The sequence below is a fragment of the Monopterus albus genome, unplaced genomic scaffold (assembly GCF_001952655.1).
Source record: "Monopterus albus unplaced genomic scaffold, M_albus_1.0 scaffold4.1, whole genome shotgun sequence".
In the NCBI taxonomy this organism is placed as follows: domain Eukaryota; kingdom Metazoa; phylum Chordata; class Actinopteri; order Synbranchiformes; family Synbranchidae; genus Monopterus; species Monopterus albus.
Genome location: NW_018127884.1, coordinates 4,617,706 through 4,642,810, shown reverse-complemented (window position 1 = coordinate 4,642,810; position 25,105 = coordinate 4,617,706). Strand labels below are relative to the sequence as shown.

The 25,105-nt window shown below is 40.0% G+C and overlaps 1 protein-coding gene across 1 annotated transcript in view; it reads right to left on the bottom strand.

The window, feature by feature from the left end:
• The window catches only part of sox6 (SRY-box transcription factor 6), a 139,010-nt gene that overhangs the window by 38,946 nt on the left and 74,959 nt on the right, over positions 1 to 25,105 (bottom strand). The window contains exons 7-10 of the mRNA XM_020607245.1: positions 17,964 to 18,136; positions 16,228 to 16,300; positions 9,174 to 9,203; positions 1,543 to 1,656 (exon numbers count right to left, since the gene is read on the bottom strand). Coding sequence (XP_020462901.1) covers positions 1,543 to 1,656; positions 9,174 to 9,203; positions 16,228 to 16,300; positions 17,964 to 18,136 — 390 coding nt within the window. The remainder of the gene's footprint in view (positions 1 to 1,542; positions 1,657 to 9,173; positions 9,204 to 16,227; positions 16,301 to 17,963; positions 18,137 to 25,105) is intronic.

Below are 25,105 nucleotides of genomic sequence, written 5' to 3'. Positions count from 1 at the left end.
GACTGTGCTTGTCTACCATGCAGCACTAGGCCATTGAGCACAGCCAGTGGATGCGGTGATGACTTACCACCATGGTGTTAAAATGACTCTGTTGCCATGTGAGCACCACAGGGCAGGGGGTCATAAGCAGTGGTCCCTGGGAGCTGTCTCATAATGATAATATCAGATTAGTGTGCCTTAGTCTTGGAAGTGAATGCTTGGCCACTCACTTCATGGAGAAAGGACACGGCAGCATCCTGTATACCTGGCAGGTGGTGGCGATAACATTGTACTCTGTGGGTATATTGTGTATATTGTGTTGGACGGGGAGAAATAATAGAGGTTTTGAAAATACCTCTCCTGACTAGAAGAGTCATTTTCAGACCCCCTTTGCTGTTTCTTCATGAACTTATGAATTATGCAGGAACTATATACCCATGACGACCCCTGACCATGATTCCATAATAGCTCCTGTTATTTGAACTAAAACATTTTCCGTGTCAACCTAACGCAGAAAGCACACTGGTGAAAGACTCCCCCTCGGGCACTTTGTTTAAGCTGTCATGGCTCCATAGTTCCAAAATAGCTGACTTTCTTTTTCATCTCTTGGTTTTATAGTTAATTCATTAACTGCACTACCACACCTTTTAATGTTCTGGGGTGAACCTGCTGACTGCCCAGTGCTTCTTTTCCATTTTCAGTCATCTTTCTTGTTCTGGTACTGTTTTACGGCAGGCAAGTGGACTTTTCTTTTTCTAGCTGACTCATACATTGACAGTAGGGTTTTCACAAACACAGTCTCATATTTTCATGTGTGCAAGAGAAAAGTTTTTTTTTTCAAAATATACAAATTCAGTTTTGTTTGACTACACAACTTATAGATACGTCTAAAAAAGTATAGTGTGTGAAGTCAATGAAACTTTTTTATGTTTTATGTGAGTACAGTAATTTGTGGTAGCACATCTTAAATTGGGTGAATGAGTTTACTTCTTTGGCAGGCCATGTCTTTTTTGAATGTTTTATTTTTTCTTTTATCATTTTCATTTTTATATTTTTATTTAAGAGGTTGTAGAGCCTTTACTCAACTTTGCTCAACAATGAAAGCAGTTATATGGAAGCAGGAAAACCTGTTCCTTACATCATACAATAACTATCCATGTTTAATTGTCTTTTAATTACTTAACTTCACTGTCAGAAGACATAATTGTTTGAAGTTGTTATGAGGGACCTGCTAACAATTGGTAGGCATTTCATGCAGTAACTTTGAAGACTTGAAAACCATTTCCAGCCAAGCACACTCTTGAATGATACTTTTATGTTGAAGACATGTTTACATTCCTCTGCTTCTCAACCAATATCTGTTGTTCCACATGGACTAGAACATTGTCAGGTCTTGGTCTCAAGTCCAGGTCTGGACAGTGCAGATCATTTCAGTGAAGTGTGAATCAAACCTTTGTTTGTTGTTATACACTTGTTAAGCAAGTGTAACAACTTTAAGACTGAAAAATCACAACAATGAAAAGGCATAGCAGGCAGAGAAAAATGATTAAGTTGTAAGCATACCTGGCTTATAAGACATTCCTGGAGGGAAGAGAAAGCCTTGCTGCGCGGCGGCTGCTGCTGCCAGAGTGCGTTGGTCGTGTGGAAAAATATAGGGAACAGAGATCAGAGAGAGGCCTAAGCATAGGCATGATACACAGAAACACAGAGCTCGCTCAGGGGGAGGACAGATCACAGCTCTTCCTAACTTGTGTTGACAGGGAGCTCTGCAGCAATGATGGCCCTCGTGTGCTCGCACAATACCTGACTGAGCTACGCTCACTATTAATCCAAACCACAGTTTCAGCTCAGTCCATCAAACGACCCGCATAGGTATATTGTTCCAGCATCAGTTAGAGGAAGTGACATGTAGGGGGCGGCTGTGGCTCAGGAGGTAGAGCGGGTCGTTTCCTAACCGGAGGATTAGCAGTTCGATTCCCGGCTTGTCCAGTCAACATGTCGAGGTGTCCTTGAGCAAGCCACTGAACCCCCAGTTGCTCCCGGTGATGTCACCGGTGTGTGAGTGCTTGGGAGTGTGAATGGGTGAATGGCTGAATAATGTGTGAAAGCACTTTGAGTGTGCTGTAAAAGCATAGAAAGGCGCTATACAAGTATAAGACCATTTACCAAGACCATTAAAGTGGCTCGATGGGTTCATACAGCTACTGTAAAGAAGTACTGTACATGTTCAAAGAAGCATTCGCCAACACCCTGACTGTTACCGTAGATACAACATGCCAGCATGAGGATTACTGACTGTACAGGTGCAGAAAAGGAACTGATCAGCATGTACTTGCATGAATACACACACACACTCAACCTCAAGGGAAGATTCTTGCTGTATTTTATTTTAATATCATTCTCTGACTGACTGTTTTACTCATGTATTAACCTTCACCATGTAGCCCATTGCTCACTTGCCTGCTGGGACTATCAACAAACTCCCTGCAAGTGTGTGTGTCAAGGGTGGGTGAGTAGCTTATGGCTCATAAGCGGTGTGAGGGGCTTCTGCGCACAAGTTGCAAGGTCCAGTCTTACTGTCATTCTCAGCTTCCTGAAACTCTGTGATGGGGAGCAGCTCGGCTACTATGGGCCTGTGAGGGTTAATCTAGCACTGAGCCAGGCAACCTCAGGGGAACGTGCCTGGAAAATGGGTTAATAAAGGTCATCCCCCAAAATAAACACTTTACAGAATGTTTCTCCATTCATTCCTCTTTAAAATCAACTCGCAATAAAACTGGTCTGGGTGCAATTACTGCCACTGCATTGGGGCGTGAAATCAGCCTGCTCTGAGCAATGACTTTTTCCTCTATGTTCTGGCTGAGGTCTGCTATGATCTCCTCTTTTTTAGACTGCACTGCTCCCCCTGTAGACCCGTTACCAGAGTGGCCGCAGCCACAGTAGTTTCTCTCACAGCTAGCTCACTAAACCTACTTAAAACTACTTTATTGATCTGTCCAGAGGTGCAGAGCTAGACTGAAAACTAAATAAATAGAACCATTTCATGTCTGCTGAGCTTTTACAAAAGTGCAAGTGCAGAAAGTGCTTTATAAAAGAATAGAAAAGTATGTAATTCTATAAAATGTGCTGTTGGTGAAGAAAAAATAAATGGCCAGGGAGACTGTGACAAATGACCTTAAATAAAACATTGCTTTAAAGGGATTTGTGTTCCAAGTTTCCAGGCTGAATGAATGAAAGATGGATCTTGGCCTTGCATGTAAGGAACATATGGAAAAACACAATAATTAATGTCACAACATGAGGTAGGACCAGTGACAGGCGGGGGGGGGGGGTGGGGGGTGCCACTGGGGAACAGAGCTTTTCTCTGTCTGTGTACTTGGACTATAAAACCAGATGGAGTCTGTTGCTGAATGTGCAGCAGTCACAGGGCAGAAAAGGGCTCCCTGATGTCCACATCCTTCCAAGTGTGTTACAAATGTGTTGCATGGTAGTTCATACATTTTTATGAATTAACTAACATACATCAGTAGTAAATTTAAAGTTACATCACTTTTTTTCTAAATAAATCTGACCCAAATATTTTAGTTAAAAAGATAAAACATCAAAAACATTCTGTTTGACTTTTAAATCCTAATTTCTCAAAGTAACAAAATCATTCACATCTTTCTGTCTATATTTCCTCTGGCTCCAAACACTCTCCTGAGTCAAAACATCTTTGCAAGACTGCTTTACATACAACCTTAACGTGTACTGGTCAAACGTTATTGATGCTCATAAAAAAAATTATGATCATCCATCGTCCTTTTGCAAACCATATCAGCAAAACCCGCTGAGCCACAAGGAGCATAAAGAAACAAAAATCATGATGCTACATAGATTTAAATAGTTGCTATCATTCACACAATCCCATAATTTATTTGTTTTTAATTATTTGCAAAAGACAAATGGGTAATTCAAAGAGCCACACTTCACAAGACATGTATACAAATTGTGCATAGTATATATACTGAGAGACATTTGTAAAAGACATCAGATACTTTCTCCAGCAACTGTAAATGTAAATGCTATCATTTCATCTGGGGTATCAGCTTTTATTACTATTATTATTTTAAAATATGAAGCAGAATATACAAGATTCACCGAAGCAAGACAGAGTGTGAATGTGCGTTGAACGGGAAAAACTGTATTGAGCGCGAATGGCTGTGATTTGCCGTAATGAGCTCTGCACATTAAAGTTTAATTTACAGCAACTAATGTCAGAGAAAGGCAAATCAAATTTTGAGGAGCTTCAAGGTGGCAACAAATAGCGGAGGTTAGTTCCACTGTGAGATTAAAGCTAGCACACTGGCTCAGTGGATGAATGGTGTAAAAATTTAGGAAGAAATTAGTAAAAAACTAAAATAAAATTAAGAAATACTGTATATGTTAAACAGAAAAAGGTGTGTATGTATGTGTAGCTCTAGAAACTAATTCCCCCTCCCCCTTAAAGAGTCACCCTCAAGTTCATCTACAGTATGTATGGGCTGAATGCCCAGAATATTTCTATTGCCAAGATGATCTTGAGGAGTCGGAGAATGAAGTGGAGCAGATGTGAGTGGTGCACTTGGGCAGCATCCTCCCTTCTCCTTGTAAATGCAGCGGCATTGTTGTGTTGGCACTGCTCTTCCTTTGTCTTAGCACTGCTAAGTACTGGATAATGTCATTTCACACCATCTGCCCCCTGGCTTCATTAAAGATACATGAACGGGCTATCTTATGAGGAACAGGTGCTATTGTTTGTCCCTCAAGACCCAGCACTAAGGATCTGACTCAGAATACTTGAAGAGGAGCATCTGTAGTGATCAGTCAGACAGACTTGGCTGAGGCTCCCGTCTCTGCCAGCCCGAGCTCCAACAGAGGTTTCCGGGGGAACTCAACTGTCTTGCAACGTGTATCATCAATTCAGATGACCTGATGAAGTCTGTAGCAGGCCAGCACGCAATCTGTTTCCCTCTCAAGGAGATGCCGGTATTTGATTAATAAAACCAACTTGCAGTTCTAATATGATTAAGACACTAAATGAATAGCATATTATGGAAGAGCAAATTAAGTTTATTTACTGTAAGTCTTGGAAAAAAACAAGACACTTCTTGTTATTTTTGCAAAACGTAGTTTAGTCACACCAGTGCCTTATTATAAATGTATGATTTGGGGGCTGTTTAAATGCCAAATTGATTGTGTGTTCATTTATTTTTACTTGATCATTTCTTTGAGCACGTATAGAGTAACTAAGTTAAGCATGAGATTACTAAGTGACTGTACAGTCTTTCAGGTTCCAGCTGCAGAGGCCAAATCAGACAGCTCAGACTCCATCTCTGATCTGGTGAAATACTGACAGAACTTAAGATGTATTTTTATTTTTTAACAAATTAAAAAAATATATATTTAGCTTTTAAAAAATACATCTGCAGACTTGGAATTAAGCTTGGTTAATGCTGTAAAGTATTTGTATCTGTGGAAAAAGTAAATGTTGTTTTTCTAGACATTTAAGCAACAGCACACAAACAAGGAGCTCCAAAACTCTGAGTGCAAATGGAGATATACAGCGCATTACGGCACTCACTTGGGCCCCTGTCAACACCCATGTTCCTCGCTGTCTGTTATAGCTTCTACAAAGCACCCAGGAGGCCTAAGGAACCCCGTGCTGGGTTTTCCTCTGAACCCCCTTATGCTCTCATGCACTGATCCACACTCAAGTGTGTTTGCTGTGGATCACAGAGCTCTATGTAATAGTAACTGGGAGACATGTATACATATATATATTCAGAAAATTCTTGCAGTGTTTCATGGTTATTCGCTTTAAAAGACATACAGTATGTGATCTTGTCTCTAATATCCTGATTAATTGCTACTTGACACCTTTTAACACACCTCTCACACAAATGCTTATCTTGGATATAATATAAATTCATGTGCCTTAATGAGACTTGTAAAAAAGCAAAACCACTTCAACTGTTTTATGAAAATACTGAATACAATGACCACAAGTAACCAAATTTCAGTGGAGCTATGCTATTCTTAATTCTGTACAATCATTTTGATTTTAATAGGTGCCTTTCCCATTAGGAAAAGATCACAATCACCAGTAATCATTTAGAGGAGGGCTCACATTTCACTGACATCTAATTTTAATAAAATTACTTCCACACTTTAGTAGCTGTCAGATCCACAGCTCTCACTAACCTTCTTCTTCACATTTTCTGTAGGAGGGGCTCTGTAATTTTACCCAGGGAGGATAGACTCCAGCTGTTTTTGTAAGAACTGATAGTTCACACTTCACCCTGCCTCCACTGAGCTGCACACCTAACATGTGCAAGTAGAAATCACCTTTTGTGATCCTTTTAAAAGGAAAGTGATCTTGAGGACTCGGGTAAGCCTGACCTCATCCCAACAGCATCGCACACACTGTAAAACAGACACTAGACAGCAGGATATGTTTAACACCCACCACTGTGTACATAGCCCACTGGGTGTACACTTTACTGGAGTCTAACTGGGAGGAAACTCCCTCGTTGGAAACACTTCTGAAATGTTGATTTTTCTGTGCTGCTTCAGGATTTTTACCCCCAGTGCAACAATCAACAAATCTTTAAGCCCATATTACTCATTTACTTATCAGCTGATTATATGGCCACTGTAAAACTGAGCACTTGCATCAAACACACGCACTGATCGAACAGAAATGCGATGGTGTTTGAATTTGCCTGTAGCTGATGGAAATCACACAAATAGATCAATAGACTTTAACCAGACTTTGATGCTCCAGACTTCTGCCTTTGACTGAAGGTCCTCATATTACCACCCACTAGACTGAAACACATTATTTCTGCTTGTCTGCTCTGGAAATAAGTGCACTGGAATGGGGAGAGCAAATACACTGGAGAGGTTCAGGTCACCAACAAAAGACCCTTGTCCTGGTCAAGTATCTGACCTTTTCTCCTTACTTCCTTCCTGCATCTGAAATCCTTGTACAGACAAAAGCATCTAAAGCCAAAGATTAACAGCATACAAGCACTAGCCTGAAAAAAGTCCTATCTATACTATTCTCTGTGAATTGTTGGGACACTGTTTGGACAGGTTTGTGTGAGATGCTGCACATCATGCCTACGTGTGTTACATTAAGCGCTGTTTGGGATAAAGTGAAGGAAATCCAGATACTTGAGTGAGATCAGGCCATCCAGAGGGAATAACCAATGGATGACTTCTTGTTCCACTAATTCCTTACAGAGTAAAACAAGCCTTCTTGGAAAACAGCCATTCCAATATGTCTATATTAAGATGGGAGCTTGAAAGCAGGGACCCGCCTAACACACCCCACCCCAAATCCCTCTGCTTCAGCCCTCCTTCTCATTGCTTCTCCTGACTTCCTTGGAATTCAGGATAAAACTGCAGGCTACTGTTTGCATAAATACACTGCCTGGCATTTATAGCATCTCTGCACACTGCTATAATTTAATGTAACTGCAGTATTAAATGTCATAAGAAGAATAATGAAAGCTTTTCCTCAAGTATGTCAAATAAACACATTTCTGAGTAACAAGTCAATGGATGTGCAAGAACATTTAAACAAAAAAAAATGCAAAAATGCATTTCTAAAAAAGTGATCTGTGTAGGTTTGAACAGTATACAAAAGGTGTTGTGATAATTCTTTACATGAAATGTATCTCCCTGTAAAGAATATATATATATCAAGGTCAAGCCTCAAGGTATGATCTTGTTTAAAGATTTTTCACTGGCCGTATGTTTAACTGACCATTCTGAACACAATGAAAGCACACAAATAATAGAGCTATGTATTTCTACATACTGATACAATGTATGTCTTGAATTTGTACACATAGCAACACATTCTTGCCTCCTCTAAAATACGCAATCATAAACTGAGGCTCTGTCTTCATTATTACCACCCAGCTGCTGGGGCCACAGGAGACAATAAAGCCCATTCTGTTGTTCAGCAGAGAGCAGGCCTGTCATGAGGAGCAACTTTATTAGAGACACAAGTGTGCTGAGACTTTCAACTATGCTCAGATATCATCACCTGATGATGAGCAGGAAAAACAGTAGTAATGTGATGACAAATATTCGGAAAATTAGCATTGAAATTAAGGGAATATAAAAACAATAGGTATCTCAGAGAACTCAGCTATGGAAAAACAAACAAATCATTTTTTTGAAAACTACACAGGACAAAATTGGTTATCTGTTGTGTTCTGTTCAGGAATGTTTGGGCTCTCCTCCGCCCCCAAAAACAAAAAGCTCTTTTTTTGCATTAGCCATTGGCTGAATGTGTTTGCTTTGCTACCCTAGCCCTAAGAAAACACGTGCCCCTTTCTCCCTGCTGGCTGCCTGTACACAGTAGAGCCTATTAATGCAGCTCCTTCTCCCTGAGAGTGTGCCCACCGCTGAGGATGATGGTCATGCAAAGCTAACGCAAAGACAAAACAGTTTGCACAACATTAGCTGAGAAAACACAGTCCACACAGAGAGGGAGAGGAAACTAAATTGACTTCACACTGGAGGATGTGTTCTCGCTCAGCTGATATTTTCCTTTTGAGGGTACAGGGTAAGATGGCTGTTAAGTGTATGGGCTCTACCTTCATCAAAATGAAGGTTTGTATAGCTCCAAACAGGCGCTTTATTGTGATATTTAGATGGAACTTAAAAGTTCTCCATTCATCACATGTGCATGTAAAAAAAAAAGACATCCAGCTTTCAGGGTTATTTAGTGCCAGGATTCATTTAAAAGGCAAATTCCTGATCACATAAGCCTGGTAGTCTTCTGTCTTAATTTGATTATTCATGTCACTTATGAAAACTGATAGAAGGCTGGAAGTTTGTGTCATTAATTAACCTGTCCCAAGGCTGCTTTACAACCTCTCAGGTGACAAATTTTGAGTAGACCCTCAGGTGTGATTTCACAGATTACAGCCGTTCATGTGGCACCTCTCATATGGAGCCTCTTAATTATTACTGTTTAAACTGCTGAGGTGTCTGAATACAAAGGCCAATTACACAAAGGCATGGCTTTATGGTGTAATTTACAGCAATAATTGATCTATGTTTGTCTACATTCCTATCTTATTGGCAAAGACACGGTACAAACAAGCATATGTTTCATTTAACTTAGAAACTCAAAGCCAATGACCAAGTGTTACGTTCTAACAAATAAGGGTGGATATGTCCATCTTTTGTTGTTTTTAAATCCAGCATTCACACAGTGTTTTTTAGTTTAGTGATACAGTCCAGTAATCATTCCAGTGTACTGTACTTTACTTTAAAGCTACACAGTTCCATTAAGTAAATACACTGTGCATTTCATTCTAAAAAAATAAGGCTGCATTTTGTCCAAATGGGACAAAACCCACAAACCCTAGAATGTTTAAACAGCATCTACTCTGCATATTCCTTAAGCAGTAGTTTGCTTTAACAAACAAATGCATTACATGCCAGCCGTTAATTCACTTAGCTTCATTTGTAAACCATCACTGCCATTGCTGAGGTTGTACTGTATATATTACACCTTTTTGTGCATCATTAAGTTTTAACAGGGCCACGGTGGCTTTATTGTTTCAATTGCACACGACTTTGTTGAACGTCAGCATTTCTAGTGTCCTGACAAGAAGTCACATTTCATAACTAATTGAATTGATCCCTCCCTCCCCTAATAGAGTTGACTAAATGAAATTATTTGTATCAGATTGTCAATATATTAAATCACAAGGGCTAATGAGTTGAGTCACTGCTTTCTTTTACCTTCAGTCTTGCATGTGCACATCTTCATCAGCTAACAGTCTCCTTACATTGAGGATGAACATTCTGGACCAAGCCTCCTTGAGTGAGAGCCAAGCCTGTCTGACTGGGCTGTTAATGCCCCCACATAATCCTACAAGCAGGCTAATACAGACCTCTTTAACACAAGGGAAAGAACTGGCAGCATCTACACATGCGTGTGCACACAGCAGAACACACTTAAACGCATGCACACGTTATCATTTCCCTGCTCTATTATTCTCTTATTATCATGCTAACGGTTTCAATCTAGCTGTGCTAATTGGGGAACTTACACATTCTCTTTAACAATGTCTATTTTTGTGCCTTTTTTTTTTCCAGTGCATTAATAAGAGTCTCACACTGAGAAAATCATTTGTGTCGAAGAGAAAACAAAGCATCTGAGAATACACAAATTAGCACTATTATCTTTGTGCAATTACCATACAGCCCTGTGTTTATTTAAACTCATATGACTGATTTAAAATGTTTACCATAATGTTGTAGTTTTGGAGTCTCTGATTCTCTAAATTGGTAACAAAACAGTGTCAGTGCATTAAATTACCACACTGGATTCAATAACATGCATATTCCTTTTTATAATAATAAAGAAGTGATTACAAACCAGTACTACTAAAAGACAATTTATCATATGGGCCAAACACCAGTGCTGGAGGATCTGGTTAGATAACTATTTGCACAGCACTAGGCCGATATTTAAAGCTTCTGCTGTAACAAAACGCTTTACATAAAAATGGTAAGCAAGAAAGCATGATGGTAGAAGCACCAGGCTATGCGGGGCAGGTGGGAATGTAGAAAACACTTATTGCAGTCTGATATAGGCCAATAATAAGGAGAAAAGTGCTTCTTGGAGACAAATGCCTTACTGGCTTGATGATTTATATTACAACAGGGCCATGACCCCAAGAATACAGTGGAATCACATTGGTATGGCATCAGCACAAGAATGCAAAAGTCCTTGAGTGTTACAGCTAAAGCAGGGGCTGGATTTTGTTAAAAATCTGTGTAATGACTTGATGATAGCTACAGGTCAAGCTGCATGTGAGGCATGACAGATGGCTCACATCTATCCTGACCAATCTTGATCACATCTACACAGCATACATAAAAAAAGCTAAAATCCTAACTGACACATATATATCCAGAAAAACTCAAATAGAAATGTTTGACTCTAAAATATATACAACTAAATAGATTGTGGCTTTGTTGATGGAGTGACTAATAATCAATCACAATGTATAAACTGGTTTCTTTTGGTGCAAAGTACAACAATCATTGAAAAAAAAACTGCAAATGTGTAATACAAAAGCCTAAGTGTGTAACTGGGCAGCCGCTCCAGCCAGTGAATACAGAAGACACTTTTACAGAGCATCCCATGTGAATTCTCTGGTTTCTTTGTAACAGAGGGAAATGGAAAATCCATGTGCGCTAAACTGACTAAAACACACTGCTGTCCTGATTTTTTTCTCTTCTAAAAATATATTAGCTCAAAGTAAACAGCAGCATGTAAGTTCATTAAGCCCATATTTTGAAAAGTAAAATAACAGAAAAAAAGAACCTTTTAGCTGCCTGTGCCTAATTTAGTTTAAAAAATAGTAACTCTGAATAGCAACTCAAGCTGCATGATCTTAATACACTGGAGTTAAGAGAGATTTGTTAGTGATGACCAGTGTCTGCCTGTGTGTCTCTTGTCCCTGCTCATCTCAGAACATGTGTGTTAGAGCGTTTTCACATTTGGCACAATTGTTTTGTACCATGCCTGAGCACAATTGCTCCCCCCCACCCTTCCCTGCAGGTCTGCTTTCACATTAGTAACATCATTCCATGCCCCAGCACACTTGCGTATATACACAGTATGATACTTTGGGTGGCAGTACACACTTGGTTTGCAATTTGCAAGAAGAAGAAAGAAGAAGAAGCAGCCATTCCTGTCATCAGCTGGGTGACATTTGTTTCTGTTCCATGCGCATGTAAATACTGGTGAATACTTCCATAAATCTCAGAGTTTTTGTGTGTAGTATCCAGTTGTCTTTGCATGTTCTCGTCATCCCAAATTTCAAACAAGTACTGTATTTTACGTCCTCTTTACTCCACAGAAATCCTTTCGCAGTCAGGTTTGTTAATGTTTTAACCAACAGAGTTGAATAGATATGATGTAACATACTTCCTTGTCTGAGCATGGTTGGTTCAATCTCCTGCAGACCATACTTAACTAAACATGACTTGTGCACAAAACCACCTCTAAAAGTGAATTCGGTCATGGTGTCTAAGTCCAGTACGCTTGTGTTCACACTGATGAAAATGGACCGGACTCGGGGGTCAAGTGTACTCGGATCCGGGCCTGGGTCTCTAATGTGAAACCACCCTGAGAGTCTACCTCTGGATTGTTGGCAGCTAAATGCTGGCGTAAATTCTTCTTTAATCTTTGGACCATTAGCATCTAACCATTGAGAATCTGCACGTGCTCCTCTGTTTCTTTACATCATCAAAGATGTGAGAAAGCCCCTAAGAGTTTGAAGTGGGCAACAATATACCTACCTTTTCTTTTTGAATCTCTCTTTTTTTCTTTTTAACTACGTTTATAGACAGAAGGTTAAAGGTACAGTAGACTGTAGAGACACAAATAATGGGTGTGTACATAAAGTGAGGTTGGTGTTTGAAGCCAAACCATGTATATAAGGCCATGTATAAGGAGAGAACAGCAGGTCAAAGGGAGATAAACAGACCTGCTTGAAGAACAGATCGTTTAAGGTTTTATAAACATGTTTAAAAAAAACTCTTTTAACAATGGCCTCCATAAAAATTTATGATCTTTCAAATCTCTGATCTCATAGTGTACTCAGGGTTGGCACATCAATGCCACAACCAGTGATGAATGACAGTGTTATGATGTTGTGATAATTTTAATGGATAAAAAATTTAAATTAAATGTTCCCGATAAGAAGTGTCCCTTCGTTTCATCTGGGGAGCTCTGCTTTCTCTAGCCTTTTTGTGAAGATAAAGTTCACCCTGACCTTTCAGGCAATATTTATTCTCTTGATGTGCGCATCAATGCGTCGGCTCCCTGTGTGCCTGTGTACTGTACACGATTACCTCATGTGCAAGTGGATGAGTATCTGCTTGTCTGTGTGTGAGTAAAACTATGACTTTTTCCTTGAGGAACATATGAGCTGGGGTCATTACCATGTGACGTGTGGGCCTGGGTCCTTGTTGCATGACTATGGATAGTACTGTCACTTGAATTTCATAAAGTGCCACATCACGTGAGGGCAAGGGAGTTTTTCATTTAACTGTGGATGTGACTTTTGTATCCAGAAAGAATTTGATATACTATTCTTCTAATACCACCTGCTCAACTCTTAGTAAGATACTGGCTTTAATTACCATCTATTATAAGTTGAAAATACGTATGACTGAACATGCCGAAACGTGAATCAATAGTCTGATGGTCAACGTAATGTTGTTTAGCTGCTTATCCTCTGTGACTGCTTGTCCATTAGTAGCAGGAGAAAGTGGGTGTGATCACAAAACAGAAAGCTTTGGAGAAGACTCAAGCAATACCCAGTATGCCTGAGTGATGCTGAGCTGAAACAAATAAGAAAAACAAAACTCATTATTTGTCCTGGTGCCTACACACAGACTCAGGGAGATAAGTAACTTATGGGACAAACCAGTTCCCTGCTAATATATATGTTTAATTGTCACTTGTCAAATTTTCAATTAAATCAACTCAAGAGTTAATCTTATCCTAGCATTGAATTACAGCCAAGACGATTTTAACGATGAGGATGTACTGAAGGAATACAAACAATCTGAGGGAAAAACACACAAAACCTTGAGCTTTAACTTTTGATAAGCTCCTAACACTCCAGTCAAAACATCCGCTATCTTAAAACAAGTGACATTGTAATCCCGAAGGACAAAGACTAAATCTCTCCCTCTCTTGTAGGAATGATGAGAAAGGATAAAAAGAGAGATGGCTATTCAAAAGGGAAACTTGATTAAACTGCATGCAGCTTTACTCCAAACCTTACTTCTCTATAACAACACACTTCTGATGGATTCCCTTCGGTTCACATGCAAAAACCCTTTGAAAGCACACAAATAGCGTGCCAATAGCAGCTCCTAGTTGCAGTCCCTATGGTTTTATTGTTAGGACAGTTTACAATGTCCACCGATGTGACCAGTTAGATCATCATTATGAGACCTTGAGCAAAAGGCTTTCTCTTGGTTTTCTCCCTGAAGCCAAAACAGAGGACTTTGATGACCAGTAGGGTCTCCAATAAAGTTTAGTGCTCTCCATGCTAATAGCAGAGTACATGTAACTCAATCCCCCAACAGTGCTTGCCACTTTTCAAAGTCTCTGACATACAAACTGGAAGCTTGTTTACAGAACTAATTAAGTCAAAGCTGTTATGTATTATGGCACGGCATTTTTAAGAGGCAGCAGTAATGAAAACAGAGTGGCAAAAAATGCTTCACTAACTGGCCCCTGACTCTCTTCTATCTACTCTTTTTGCTACTCCAACTCGAGAGGAGTGGCCACCACTACACTACATATTTGGAGGAACTAGGTTAGGGAGAGAGGACATCTTCTTCTTTAAACGACTTTCTGTTGGATATACAATCTTGCACAGGATCAAACTTATTTGAAGTATCAAGAGTAACCCATGTTTGTTCTTGGGTACTGTTCTGTCTGAAAAGTGCAGCCAGCAGCGGCTGATGGGCAGCGGAGCATATGGTCTGAACATGGGAATCTTTAGTTTAATTGTGGATGTGGCTTTTTCTCTGTCACGTTTGGTTCAGGGAGAAGCTGGCAAACTGGGCTCTGCAAGACAGGACTTTACTTGTATCTCTGTTCAAGTGTTTGAAATGGATATTTAGAAGTACGTTCCCATGCACACTCGACACCCCGCCCTCTCTCAAATCTATGCATCAAGGGGAATTTTCAGGTACCATTTGCCTTTAACTTTGTGATGAAAGCAAGGACCTCTAAAAGTGACATGCATTAGGGCTGTGCCCTTATGCTCAATGAGCATAAGTAAAGGGCCCTCCATGATATGAGTAACACTAGGCCCTCACTAGTGAGTAAGGTACTTCATTTTAGAGTGTTTTCTAGACAGCATGTCATGCTCCATGGTTCTCTTTAGTCAAGTGTAATATGGAATATGTTTTCCAATAGACTGTCTAGGCTAGTGGCTTCTCAAGAACAAGCTCACTATATGGTCTTTTTCTTGCAAAGAGCCTTTGAAAGAGACATTTAATGGCATAGTAGTAAATCTGACTATGTGCTAACTGCTGTTTGAAGCCATAAGTTTGCTTTGCCTATGTGCATCATAAGAAATCATTATTATGTCCCCTTCATAACAGCTGACATGACACGTGATGCCCCATGCAATGCCTACAAAGAGAAACAGCTTGTTCAGCAAAAAAAGAAAAAAAATCCCCTGTGAGGAGCACTAAAGGTACTGGAAGAGCAAGTTTTTGCAAGTAAGTGTTTGAAGAGTTACAAAAAGGTAGAAATAAAGAGAGAGGTTGAGGAGTTATCAGTCAGGAGAACAAACAGAGGAGGAGGACGTGAAGGATGTGCCTGACACCAAGCACATTCAGCAAGATAATATTTGCTCCACTGAGGCAGCCAGACTCACAGCCTTGACCACTGCCAGTTACCCTGTACTGTCTGGCCATGTCTACTATCCAACATGCAGCCTGGGTGGTCTTTGACTGCACCTCCCTGTACGGTATCACATAAGGGTGCACACAAACATAAACATATGAATGAGAATGTGTGGCATTAGGTGCACGGGTTAAAACTAGAGCAACATATAACTGTATAACAGAAGAGGAACAAGGAGGGAAAAGAACCAATTTCAGAACAATAACAACGAAAGCATCAGTAGCGCTTGTCCTACGTGAAAGCATGCCACGTTGTCCTTCTGGGACTGATTCATTTCAGAGGCATTTAACAGCCTCTTTCATGTACACCCCCACCCCACCCCACCTCCAGGCACTACTCCATCAACATGAATCATTAGTTGTTGTTACCCCCCTCCCCCTTTCTTTTTTTTTGTTCATTAAGATGTGCTAATTATTCTCCTCCATATTTTAAAGCCCTCACAATAACCAACAGGCAACTAGCATTTGATGAGAGTGATGAATGTTAGTGTGACACAAAAATTTAAAGATAAAAAAACAACAAAATAATAAAAGAGAAAAAGACAACTTTCAGAAGTTAGCAGTGGTATTTACTTTAATATCTAGTTTTACTGATTTGTGCCTGTAAATCCAGATATTTGGCTCATGGCGACAGCAGTGGTGCACTATTTACACTGAAAAGGAAGAAATGTTGTAGTAATCAGTGTGGAGAGAGTGAGAGATATAAGCTGCTGAGTGTTAGAGGACCAACAGAAACAAATTCACTGACCTGGATCTGCTGCTGAAGGAGATTGATTTTGTGCTGCTGCTGCAGAAGCTGCTGCTGTTGTCTTGCAATCTGGTTAGAAACCAAAATAAAGACGCATTAAATAATTGCTTTTTAAACTGACATAAACAAAAGCAGGAACATTATTAGTAATGCATTCATGGTAAAGCTGTTCAGTTACAGTGTATTAGAATAATTGTCCTGAGATAAATGATATACTATATGTTAATATAATAGAGATGCCATAGCAAAGAAAAGAGCATATTAGTAAGAAAGAATAATATCACGTTTCTTTTATTACAAAGTGGTTCACTAAGAAAATTGCAGCAAAGAGTGGCATATTTTCAATTTTCTAAATGAACAGGAAATAAATCTGCACTGCACTGCACAGTCAAAGTCAGTGGTAAAAGAGAATAAATGATTTACAGGAAAGCTGCACATGGTTATGATGGAGATAACTTGTGCAGGCAATGTACTGGTGACAGAGGCCCCCGCTGCCCCAGGCAACAATCAACCACACAGCAATCTGTCTCGTCCCAGCAGTCCCTCTTTCTACATGCCCACTTCATTGAGCATGACAACCTAGTTTTAAGTGTCATTTAATTTTCATTTTTAAATATGATTACAAAGTGTTCACTGTAAGATTGGTCGTCTGCAAATGTGTCAAGATTAATTTCTGCTGGCTTCCTCACGAGTGTCAACAGTTAATTACTGTGTTGTATCTTGATGGCTTGATGACATTCTAGCTCTCAGCAGGCTCTCTCGCTCTCCCTCCCTCTCTCTCTTTCATTTTATTAATATTCTTCCATTTTAACATAAGATCAAATAATAAAATATCACTATGCATTTATGATACAGTGTCTACAAAAGCCCACAGAGTCGAGTGTAGTTTGCAAATGAGCACCATTGATTAAAAATGAAATCAATACTGTTAATGTATTATTAGTGTACTATGACTAAATACATCACTCCAATATATATGGTCTATCTCTTCATTTACCACAGGAAGGTCTGAGAGTCTGCTGAGAAAACTCTGAGTGAACTCCTTGCTGATAACTGACTCACAGACATTAGGATGGCTGGTGATAATAAAAGTGTCGCCCATGTGGATAGTTTGTGTCCTTACTTCTTCCCAGACATTAACACACTTCATAGCCTCTGCTAATTTGCTGATTTGTACAATATGGCTCATTGGCCTGATTTGTGCTGCAAATCTAATGCCAGGCTTGTTCTAATAGGAGTCGATTTATAAGATATAGAGGGCTTCCATGTTTAATATTACGTTTAATTCACTCATTCCTGTACATTTGTTGGTACAAGTCATAATAACATTTTTCCTACCACACAGCATAAATGTGGGTGAGAGAGTGTGACTGAAATATCTGAGGCAATATAGAATATAACATCTCTTAAATCTAATATTATTACAAATTCCTACTGAAGAGTAATATTTTATTGGCATATTTCAGGCATGAAATTTAATGTGAAATAGAAAGCTAAGTGACATTTTTTTTTACAAATGTATTTAATGGGGTTTATATAGGGGCAAAAGGGGAAACAGCATAAATAAGATTAAAGTAGGAATGCATGAATGAAATGTTTTAACTTAAATAATAAGAAAGAATGAAAGAAAAAAGGAATGTGCTGGAAATATGGAATATGCAGAAGGTGGAGTACAAAAAAAAGACAAAGAGAGATACTTTGAATGGGAGAAAAGAAAACAGTAACCAGTTACCTGCTCCTGCTGCTGACGAGCTAACTCCATTTGCTGCCTCTGTTTCTCCATCTGTGAGGCAGCAAGCTTCTTCTGTTCATCGTGGGCAGCCAGAAGCTGCTCTCGCAGACTGATCAGCTGGGTGATCATTGTAGAGAGCTGGTGCTCTTTTTCTGCCAGACTTTCTGGAGTACCTAGTGAGGGGAAAGAGAGAGTGATGTCAGGAGTGGAGAGGATAAAAACAAGGATACATATAGCTGGAGAGCCTGTGTCATAAACACAGATACAAGTATTTGTGTTGCATTAAGAAAGCATTACACAAAAGGTTCCAGAGCGGTGATAACTAAATAACCAGAGTGCAGGTTTTTGTAAGAAAGTCTGCATAAGGCCTAGGTCATTGTATACTGCTAAATCGAGAAACGCAAGCCCATACTGCACTCACCGATCATCATATTGTGCCATTGTACTGTACACAATATATAGTACAAAGAAAACCACACCGGCAGAAACCAACTGCAGTGAGTTCACTAGAAAGTGTTAAGGTCAGACACAGCCTGGAGTTGTCTGTTTTACTGTAGCTGGTGTTCACAGCTTTCAGAGGAAGAAAGGGAAGAAATTGTTCCCGGCACATAGACAAAGAGCTGCGGGGAGCTGTCAAACTGAGGTGGCAGCTTATGTCAGACTACCAAGGGTGAATATAAAGAAAGTGTTGAGAGCCAGTTGCCTCCAAACTACACCAGTTTTCATTATATGACTGTTTCAGTAACACATTAGAGAAAATTTCAGATTTGCAGATTTCTACTGAAAGGACTTGTCACATTTGGCAAAACACTGCACAAAAATCCCCCACCAAAAGGATGTCCTGAATGTACAATGACAATTATCACTGACGAGAAATTTGTACCATCATGATCAACACCGAACAACACAGTCTTTATTTTATTATTTTTACTGCATGTATTCTTCAACTTGAAATGCAATGACAAACCAATAGGCTTACATACAGCTGCTTGTCCACACTGTGTGTGACAGAGAGCAGCTCCACTGCACTGCTCTATCCCTTCACCTAATCAATGCTAAGTGATCCTACCATTGACTTACACAGCCAACATAATTGCCAGTGAGAGGCTAGACAGTAACTCACTCTCCTCCTACTGCACTCCTGTGTGACAATCTGATCTAGAGAACCATACGAAAAAAAAAGAGAGACATGAGAAAATCTGGCAAAAAAGAGAGAGACAGAGAGGCAGTCGACAAAGAGAGAGAGAGAGAGAGAGAGAGAGAAGGATAAAAGCAAAGAGATCTAGATAACAGTACAGTGAAATATAGCCTGGGGCCAGCAGGAGCTGAATTTTTTTCCTGGGTGTCTTCCTCTTGTCTCTGGCCACATCTGTCTTGAGTTTCTCCGAGAGCTCCCAGGGGCCCTCTCCACTCAAACTATTTTAATTTGACTAAACACCTGATTTATTTTATCTCTCCGATGAGGAAAGCCGTTTGTCTTAATAGGGCCTGTCAACCTCCAGAACCCATTCAGGGCAATTTACTGGCAGGCTTGTCTGAACCTTGGTTCGCCTCGCTCTGCCTCCGCTGCCTGCTGCAATAGAAGAGAGCTGCAATTCTCCATTTATCCTCCTAACGAAAAAAGCACCTAAAAGCAGCTATTCATTGGGCCTGTATGCAGTTTCCAAGCCCTGAACTGACTTCTTATTCACCCAACTACACTTGCTGTGAATGGCGTATCTGTAAAATTGATACAACCAGCACCAATTTTATTAACCTTTGGCTATGTCCATGAAGGAGTTGCCTTTTACAGGTCACCAGCAAGACACATCAGTTGTTGTCACAATAAACTACAGCTATCAATAGCGCATTGGGAACAAGGGAGGGAATAAAGAAAGATAGACAAAAAAGAAAAGGAATAAAAGAAAAAATAATCATTCAGGGTAAGATGAGGACCGCTGGGCTTCGGGCAGGCATAGACGGCTTTGAGTTGGGGACCAAGCAGCTGCACTCTCAGCCTACCTAATTACACCTTTCTGGTCAGTTTAGGATTGCCAGCACTGTAAAAAATGTTTGCAGAGCTTAACTCAAATGAGCAGCACATATATTTTGTTTGTGAACAGGGGGGCTGATGCTAAGGGTCCACAGAAGAATCTAATGCACTATTCAGAGTGAGAAGAGCTCAGTTCTGCTTGACGCCAAAAGAAAGCTAACAGAAGGCCCATTGTTTAGATGTTGAACTTACTTGTTGGAAGCCCAAACTGCCATCTGTACTGCAGTCAGGGCCTTCCCTCTTTGCTAATTATTTAACACTTTGTATTGTCTTTTTTTTGTTTATTTTTTTTGCTAAATAAATTCTTAAATAACATGAATTGTTCAGATTATTAGTGAAGGTTGAAAACAAAATTTAAACACAACTTTATCATCTAAATATTGGAGACATGGTAGAATAATTTCACCTTAGAGACTGTATACATTTTAGCTGAAAAGCAGGCACATATGTTTTGTGTTGGCTGGTTAGTGTAAAAATCTCTTCCTTCCTGCTTTAAATTATGGATCAGCTTAAAAATGCAGATAAAACTTTCATTGGGCAGTGCAGAAGAGGAGAGTCGTGGTCTGTGTCTGACCAGCTTGCTGACAAAAGAGGCAGTTTCCTGCATATTGCATGGCTTTTAACAGCAGTGGGGCTGGAGTCTGCCTGTTAACATGTCTCCTCACATTGCACTTCCAATGGCAGACAGACAGCCCAGAGATGCCTTGGCGCTACATAAACCCCAGCAGCCTGCCCAGACCTAACATGTTGTGACATTCTCCTGATGACTGAGGCTCAGTAGGACAATACCAGCCTGACACAGGAAGAGGATCCCAGGAGTGAGTGGTCAAACTGTGCTGGTGCTTTTCTTGTTTTTTTCTTAGGGCACTGTGTTAACTTAAATGATGCTCGATTGACACATAGGAAGAGGAGATGGTAAAGCTGGGTTGTTCAGTTTCAGCCCATTCAGCATTCACCTTTTGAGATTCCTGCCTCTTTTAAATGTCACAAAGTAGGGCAGAAAACATCAACGAGTGACTAAATAAATGATAAGAAGAAAACAAGCAGAGCCATGGTTGCTTGGGGAGGGATGGGGGTATTTGAGCCTTGGGGTCTTTGGATAAAAGGCACTTTGTAGGGGTGTGATTTGTTCTGTCCAATACCCACATCTCCCTCTTTCTTGGCTCCCTCCTCTCTGCTCTAATCAAGCAGTCTCTAATTTGGGTTCCAAGTCCAGTACCGGGGAAAAAGAAGGAGGCTTGTTACTTTGAAGAGTCCCAAGTGAATAACACAGATAAAAGATTCAGGCACAAAAAAGAAGAAAAAGGAGGGAGGGGTGAGGGTGAAAAGGGGGAAAATCACAAGGCACCCTATTCTCTTCCTTTCCTTTGGTTAGGACAGCTGAGCCATTATGACCACATCTGAATTGAGTTTTTTAGTACCAGAAGACTGGAATGTCTTTGTCTCTTTATCAGTCAGCTATTGTGGATTGTTCCATATGCTGCAAAGCCCATCCTAAGTAAATTAGGACTTGTCTAAATGCTACGATTGTACCAAGCTGTATCCACATGCAAACTGCACATAGCTTGAATGCCTAGCATGCTGAGGCTCTCTCTCTCTCTCCTAAAGTGTGCGTGAATGTAGACATGAGTGTGTAGAGATGCGTGTTGCATGCTGCTCCAATCGATAAAAGGTACATGCCTCTGAGTAAATGCACACGTATGTGAACTCTGTGGTCCTCTGACCCTTTGTCTATTATTTCTGTGGAAAACCCAAAGAGTAACAGCTAAGGGCATCTATTAAATCTTTTGTGTTTGAAATAGAACAGTTTTTCTGTCTACAGACTATTCTCCAAAACCACATCACATTAGCAAAAGCAGGTAACACAAGCCAATGTTTGTACTAAACTCACTTTTGTAATATGCTGTAGAAAGTTGAAGTGAAACCAGATCTTCTGGGTTCTGTTCCAGAAGAAAGAAAACCTCATTCAAAATCCAACTGACATTTTTGACATTGCTAAAAACTAAAACTAAAGCCTTGGAACAAAACCTTGTTCAGTATGGACACTGTGACTGGTCTGCCACTATGCAGCCCCATAAGCAGTGAGCTGCAATGCACTGTGCATTCTGACACCTGTCCAAATTAGCCAGCATTAAGTTTGTCACCAATTTGTGCTACACTAGCTCTTCTATGAGATGGTACCAGGTGAGCTAGCCTTCGCTCCCAGTGCACATTAGTGGGCCTTGGACATACATGACCTTGTTGCCGGTACACTGGTTGTACTTCCTTGGACCACTTTTTGTAGGTACTGACCATGGCACTGACCACAAGACATTGTTTTGGAGATCCCCTGACTAGTCATCCAGCTATCACAATCTAACCCTTGTCAAAGTCACTCAGATCCTTACACTACCCCTTTTTCCTGCTTCTAACATGTCGACTTCTAAAATGGACTGTTCACTTGCTGCATATAGTAATATATCCTACCCCTCGATAGGTCTCCTTCAACCAGGTTTTAATGTTGTGGCTGACCAATTGTATTCCCCATAAGCCTTAAAATTTGCAGGCTAAATGTCATAGCTCAACAAAAGAGGTGAGTTGAGGGATTGCAGTGCATTCAGACCATGGATGAAATAACAGAAGGACAGAGAGGACTGGGCACTGTGTTATAACTATAATGCTTGAATAAATGACTGAAGGAAAGTGTGTTAGTAAGTTTATAGATATTATTAAAAGTTTTATTTCATGGGAGCTGTAGTTTTTTTGGATGCTAAAACCAAATCCTTGATTAATTTATTTTAAATCACAAAAGTTTCAACTTTCAATAGCCACTGAGTAATGGTTGGTGATTTGTCTTAAGGCATTTTCACACGTCTGTGGAATCAGGCCTCGACTTTGTTGGGAGTTGCGCTTTCACACATGTTGCACACAACAGGAGGTAGTCAGTGTCAGATGTGTTCTCACCTACTGGAAATATTCCCTTTGGTTATGCACTGGGGGCATGCCTGGTTAGAGTGCACAGAAGGTGGGATATGACACGGTCAAGTAGCCAGTTTGTAATTTCTTATTGTGTCGCCAGTTAGATATTTTGTTGGGGTCTTCATTGTTAATGACCGTTTTCTTTCACCATTGGATTTTTTTTTTAATTCTTCTGGTTTCACGCCAGTAACATGATAGAATGTTATCAACACTTCATTTAGCTTGATGTGTGTCATCAACATGCCCACTAGTGTGAATACTCTGGATTATATGCTGCTGTATTGTCATATGGGCTCACTCCAGCTCACTCAGACGTGGACTTTGTTCTAGGGATCTGGCAGAGTCAAGTCTGCTTAAAGTCCAGGTCAGCTGACTTTGGCATTTGCTTTCTCACATATAGTGCCCCTGGGTAAGGTTTAGTCAACTAATGGAACATGTCATGACTCTCTCCTGAACATGACTAAACTTTTATCCTTTGGTCAGAAAATCATAGTGAGCATTTACATTGGCAGAAGAACAAGCTAGAATGACAAGGACTGTTTTTTGGTACCCCATTACTTTTAACTACTATTATACACCTGTTCTGCAATGCTACAAGGCCAGGTGTTTCTAGTAATATAGTGTTAACGTGTCTCCATGTCCTACAATCAAGACAATATGAGCAACAGCTGTTTTACCTGGCTTGCTGCCTCTGCCATGATATAAAAGCTGTTAATCTTGCCAATAAAACCCCATTAACACGCAAGAGCAATGACTCACAAACATATGTCATCCAGTATCAGTAATGACACTCAGTCCCAGAGCTTTTCTATGGCATGATTATTTCACACTCAGAAACTACCCATCATCTTGTTAAAAAAGTTACATTTGCAGGCACATTTTTAAAACAACTTCAACTTATGTTTGGGCTTTTAACAGCAAATTAATTTTTGGAACTGCTAGTGTGTATGTATAACAAGTGTAGGTCAAAGCTATTTTGACTTCTAGATCTCATAAGACTTAACGATTCAAAATTGTTGATGTGTAAAACAAACACAAATACAGAGCACACAGTAGGCTGCCTTCGGGCCTGAACAGTTTGCCACCACGGAACAAATGAATTCCCCGGTTTATCAGGCTATCTTACAAGATAAAGTCAGGGTGGCTGTCCACAGCTGAAGCAATGCAGAAAGACAGTGACTCTATACATAATGAATTCAAACAGATGATTTTGTTGGTGGTCTAGTCAGAGACCAGATTTTAACCCAACAAAAATGCTGTGGAATTACCTCAAGAGAGCTGTTTACACCAGATAGCAAGAATGGTCCAGAATTCCTCCAGGACATTGTACAGGTCAGATCCATAGCTACTGGAAGGACTTGTTTGAGGTTATGGCTGCCAAAGAAGTCTCAATGATTTATCAAATCCAAGGTTTCCCTTAGTTTTTCAACAGCACTATGAATGTTTAATTGGTGTATTCAAGAAGGGCACAAAACATTATAATTCTTTGTGTGTTTAGCTTTGTCTATACTTGTGACTTTGATGAAGGTCAGATTATATTTTATGACCAATTAATGAAGAAAGCCAGATAATTCCAAAGGGCTCACAAAACTTTTTGCCACTGTAAAACCTCCATCATTTCACTGTCTGCCCATGACCCTGAACAAGGTACTTCATCAAAGCCAAGATAGAAGCTCAACCTGAACATATTACTTGTCTGGGAATGCCAATGACCTTGAAATTCACAGTGAAGACAAAAAATAACTCAGCTCGGAAACTTTAATTGTGTTCTTTCAATAACTGAATCCATCGTTCTTTGATTCTGTCACACAGAGTGACAAACCCAAGATCCTGACACCATAGATGATGTTATATCTACACAAAGCAGCATACAGCAAAGATAATTACATGAAAACAAAGATGGTCTCCGATCCTTCTATTCATCTCTCATATTCTTTATGATGATGAGTCTGACCCCTGTGCCCTTAAAATATAAAAGCCATACAGAGTTTTCAAGGTCTCTCTCATACAAAGCATGTAGAGACAGTGATCAAGGCAACAGCATACTGTCTGCAGGTCCTTGGAAGTGAATTAGGAGATAGATGTTATCTCATTCTTTTCACAGAACATTTATTCATTGGTTTTTACCTACGTATAGAGCTGATAATTAAAG